Source organism: Botryllus schlosseri, chromosome 3, assembly GCF_051294905.1.
Source record: "Botryllus schlosseri isolate E-star chromosome 3, Bs_hap1, whole genome shotgun sequence".
NCBI classification, from domain to species: domain Eukaryota; kingdom Metazoa; phylum Chordata; class Ascidiacea; order Stolidobranchia; family Styelidae; genus Botryllus; species Botryllus schlosseri.
This window is the reverse complement of record NC_137238.1, coordinates 27,539,620-27,545,099: the sequence shown is the minus strand read 5'-3', so window position 1 is coordinate 27,545,099 and position 5,480 is coordinate 27,539,620. Positions and strand designations below refer to the sequence as shown.

The 5,480-nt window shown below is 40.8% G+C and overlaps 1 protein-coding gene across 1 annotated transcript; it reads right to left on the bottom strand.

The window, feature by feature from the left end:
- Positions 1-1,367: 1,367 nt before the first annotated feature.
- Positions 1,368-4,772, bottom strand: LOC145436293 (mediator of RNA polymerase II transcription subunit 29-like). Its single transcript, XM_080313659.1, has one exon. The coding sequence runs from the start codon at positions 4,205-4,207 to the stop codon at positions 3,350-3,352; it is 858 nt and encodes a 285-aa protein (XP_080169785.1). The 5' UTR covers positions 4,208-4,772; the 3' UTR covers positions 1,368-3,349.
- Between the last annotated feature and the right edge of the window lie 708 nt (positions 4,773-5,480).

Sequence of the window (5,480 nt, the reverse complement as noted above, 5' to 3'; positions counted from 1 at the left end):
TAACTCTCACTAATCGATTCAAATCATGGCAATTAATCATCATGTCCAGCCCCAGTGGTAGCACAATGATGATTCACAACCAGAAGTGTGCAGAGTAGTCATGGTTGGTAGTTAGTAAAGTACTCAAGCAGGAGTACAAGTAACTATACCTAAGTGAATAAAAGAGTAAACATTCTATGTCTAGTTGTATCAACACAACTGAACAGATAATTAGGAGCGGTAGTCCACTTGAAACAACTTGAGCCAGTACTTTCAGTAGGCAAAACCTACTGGAGTCCTTCAAAAAAGTAGAAGTAAGCAAGTAACAGTAGGCTACTTCAATACTGATCACTAGGGCAAGTTTTTGCAACTTTTGCGACTTTCTTTTTACAGCTTCGTAGATACTCAGAATCTATGTACTTTGGTGTTTTAAGCTGTTTGGAGGGATTTAAGAGTGCGACTTTTTGCAGCTTTTCTCTATTTTTCATAGCCAATTTTTGCTGCAACTTTTATCAAATATTGCGTAAAAACATGAAGGAGTGATTTAAAAACATATTACAGACTAATTCTAGTATGATTCTACTCTCTTTGACATGCATAACAAAGAGCTATAATGATGGGTTAGCTGCATCTCACTGTTATCTATGAAACAATGGAGAGAAGTTCAACTCTCCCTGCCAAGCACGATGGTGCCCGAATAACACGTAAATTAGTCGCTTTATTAATTCTGTCGTTTAAATTTGGATAGTTTCCCATTGCACGAATGCCAGGCGAGACCCCGAAAATTACATTTTCACTGGGTCCACTTCTTCAGGCCATTGATGTTTAATTATTGATATCAATTTTCGGTGGTTTCGTCAGACCGTTAAAAGGCGAAGTAACAAATTCGACAGCCAGGTACTAGGTTATAAAACGGAGCCTTTTGAGTATCTCATACCCTAATAATTCAACAAAATTGTAAATGCAACTTTTTACTACAACTTTTGTTAAAATTAAAAGCAACTTTCTTGTGATTTCAGTTCAACAAAAACTTGCCCTACTTATCACCTCATTTTGCAACCCGCAACGCATCCACTTCGGCAGAGTCTCAAACTAAATCCAATCAAAAAGTACAAATGCACACGGTTCAAAATTTGGCAAGCCAACGTCTTGAGCACCTGTAGTATCTTGCGTCTCCATAAATTCCTTCGCCCGCTGCAAGAGAGCTGCCTTAGTCCCAGACTTTGGCAGGTTGTTTTGCTCCAAGAATTGTCGCAGCTCCGTCACCTGGAACGTAAACAAGACAAGCTACATTGGCGACAGCCGTTAAAATGCGCAGCACGTGTACTAACCTTCATACGATCGAGATCCATTTGGCTCTCTTTTGTAGATTATTACAAGTACATACACTGTAGGAAAAGGATATCAGAACATTTACTGACCGACACAATCAGCTGAAATTAACTTCTTCATATTCAATAATCCACATATACTACAATTGCTGAAAAGTTGCACTGGCAAACAAGCAGGGGTGTAGGCAGTGAGAAAAATACAATGATACAATTCACAAGAATTGACATTCCACCCATGTTTGCGTTCATACGGAAAAACGTTGAAATAAATCAGTTGATGTAGTTCGGAAATCAATAAAACTTGACACACATTCAAAATATGACTTATTACACAGCAACACAGCAGTGGCTTTCAAACTGGCGGATGTGAAGCCTTCCAAGAATAATGATGCATTCTTGAGATGGGAATCAATGGTGTTGAGCCTAAACGTCAATGGATCGCGTCTAATGAGTAAAGCTTGGTTTGAGATACCGTACCATATGTTTTCTTACGAATACCCCATGTGCTATTTCAATGCTTTTTTCATTTCAGGAGGTGTCAAAAAAGTTGTAAGGAAAACTGTCTCGATGATACATCGGTAAGGATTGAGTAATGAAGGCACAATCAACCGATTTCAAATTAATGTTGTATTCGTACAGTGTAATTTTGCCGCGGTAGCATTTCAGGCGTTTTGCTAATGGCCACAGTCTCAACAAAAATATTAGCTTGCGCAGGATCAGGAACGAACGAACAAGAATAGCAAATAAAATTTATAGACCCCATATCTGACGCATAAAATTGAAGTTCTTGGAAATTTCACCATCAGTAGCTCTTGTTTGTAAGTGATTGGGCTATGTTACACAATTATGTCATTATACACTGTCTATCCATGTGTGTGAACAAATGTGGGATAACAGATCATTTAGGGCAGTCAGTCCACAGACTGGAGCCAATTCGTGTGAACTTTTCTGCCATTACGATCTCAATTGCTAAATGCAAGTAGTTGGATGCTCGTTAATTAATTTGGAAGGTAATCTACTTTTCATCATTGCATCGTGTTGCATAGAGTTCATAATCTAACTTTGAGATGGGTCACATTCTCGCGAGTGTTGTACCAAACTGTTTAAACGTAAGCTATCACTCGTTCCCAACCAGTTATGCGTGATCAAGCCAATAATACTTTTATATTGAAATTTTTAAAATTTTGATAGCACAATTTAGCGACATTTGGCGGCATAATAGAACGCAGGGTTGTAATTGTAACCAAGTCGCAAGGCTACGAGTCACAAGTCAATCACACTTTTCGATTTGACTCGAGTCAAGTCGAGTCATTTTCAATCAACCACCGAGTCAAGACCGAGTCCAATTCAACGAGCAGAGGGTCGAGTCCGAGTCCAATTCATTGTGCTGACTGCTTAGTTAAAGTATTGTTAAACCCACTTTTTAAAAGTCTGTTTGGTGATATCGAATGGTTCGCATTTAAATATACTAATTTTCCTCACTGTCAGCAGTTTATGGTCACCTTTTCAAGTATCACTACCTATAGACGAAACCCCATACTTTACTATTCTTCAAAATTTCAATGAAATGTCGGTCTTGGTCGTCTGGGTTTCGAGTCATATGACTTGGTTCGAGTCATGCGCAATGACTCCAGTTAAGTCATTTCCGTATTTTGAGAAAGTGACTCGAGTCGAGTCATTACAACCCTAATAGAACGTAGGTAAATAATCTTCAAGAGGAACCGAACAAAAGAATCCAGTTTTTCGACAGGATTTTGCCATGCAATAACTTCAATAGAACCACATAAAACACTTATAAAAAAGTCGGCCGCAAATTCTTCAAACGAGGCTTCCAATATTTACGTTTGCCGTAATTACATTTTCGGTTTGCATTTATTCTCGAAGGCTCACCAGTCCATTATATTTACTAGTCCCAAGCTAAATAGGTTGAAAACCACTGAATTAGGGGCCACGTCAACCATAGAACAGTCGCGCAATGTTTGTGACACATATCATCGAAAACGCGACCGAAAATCGAAAACAAATCACGGCGTAAACCCTTAGAATTGTTGTCTCTGCTGGGAGGCTTGCTGTATTTGTTGCTGCTGCAAGGCATTTTGCCTCGTTGTAATTTTACTTGAAGTTTCAACTAACATGGCCTGAACTTCTTTAACCCAAGCCAACTGCAGCTGCACCGTTTCGATATAACTCGGGTACACCGCATGGGTATGACCATCCCTCATCTGATTCGCAGTCATCGGGGTATACTGCATGCTGTACAGGGAATGCGCCACCTGATCGTGGGCCGTTAACAAATGTCTCTCGATCAGGTTACAAATCGCGAAAAACTGCTCGAGCGCTTTATCGAATCTCGGTATCGAGCTTGTGTTGATGTTTTTCTCCGCGTTGTCGATGGCCGCGTTTGCGGCAAAGTTATGACGCGCGATCGCTATCAAGTTCACTAAGCAGTCTTTGAGCTGCGGCAAAAGCAGTTTGAATTTCATGACTTTGTCGTGTTGAGTGTTGTCATGTTTCGGTTGCGCGGTCGGTTGATTGACGGGTGCGGGGGGTCGCTGCATGCCTCCCGCGTTCACGACTTGTGGCATTCCGGCTTGACTTTCAGTTTTCACGGCGACACTCTGCTGCATTCCGACATTCATCGGACGGGGTGCCACGTCTTGTTGATACACAACGCCAGGATTGTTTATAGAATGCTGCTGGCCTATCGCACCCATTCTGGTCATCGTTGTTTGGCCGGGGCCCTGTTGCATGCTGGGGCCGGGCTGTTGCATTCCGGCGACGCTGTGCATTTGTGGGTTGTTTTGGATTTGCATCTGGTGAGCCATGTTCGGCTGCATGTGCTGGTTTTGCATTGGCATACCGGGAACCGGCTGACGGCCGTCTTGCTGTGAAAACATATTGCCAACAGACGATATAAAAGTGGCGTATGATAATGCTGGGTATATGTGCGGTTAAAGCTAAAATCTAATTCAACCAAATAACAAACGGAAGAAGTTATACATTCAGAAAATGTTATAGTCTGTGTCCCGCGACTAATACTTTAATAGCATAACCTACTACAAAAAAAGTGGTAAAATTCAATATAACCAGTATTATCCAAAAACTCTTGTTATTCTGATTAAGAATATACAATTTTTATTTGGTTTCCGGCCCTGGAACAATTTCAGTCCTAGTGATGAAGTGCCTGTGACGTCCTAATATCAACGGCTAGACTATTTTTGTTGCATCAGTCTGTTGGTTTTGAAGATAAGTTTTGCTCATCAACATCAAGTTATGTTATAGTCTGCACTCTGGGAAGACCGGGGCAACTAGATAATTTTACTTATCTAGTTCTAGACTTCTAGTTCATATGATATGAGATGAACTTGATTCAATTTCCAAGTTTTTTTGCAAATTCAGTCCGTCTGCTACCGCCACTACCGGTAATTCTAATTCTAATCTAATTTGAAAAAAAACTATTGCTATAATAGTCGGTTCCGGACGAATAGCCACCGCCTAAACTGAAACTCCCTCGCGAGCCCTAGTTGAGAAGAAGCGGAAGAAGGCAACACAAGCCGGAACTTCCAGTACTAAAGGGCGGACCAAGACGAACTGCGTATCTCCGGGCTGTCACAAAATCCACGATCAATGCGGCGTGGTTTTTAATTTTGTCAAGGAATGTATACCCTGCGTATTCTATAACATGGATTAGTTTTGATCTAGTTTCGAAGCCATCGCCGAAACTCGTGTATAACTTTTTAGGAAAGTTTCTACTTGGACTACTTACAAAATAGAGCGGACGAGAAATCAGATAATTTGAAAAAAACATAGTCAAGTTTGCCGACATCCGGATTTCACGTCATTACGGTATTTTTTAGTTGTCCGTGTACAATCAACTAGCTCCCAAAGATGTAAATGAGGACGAATTGCCAAAATGGTGACATTTAGATGCCCAATGCCCATGTAGGACATTTTCAATTTCTTGAAAAGGGAGGGCAAATCCTCTTAAAGGAGTATGTATGGTAACCCTGCTGTTATTAGACTACTTCAACTTCATTGAACGACTATAGCAACTAACAGACTAACCAACCGACATGACAGAGTAATGATGGAGCGTCCGGCTTCTTGATCGCTCGGGTTTATTCCCTGGCTGAGTCAGACCAAAGAACTGATTAGTAAAACTGGTATCCA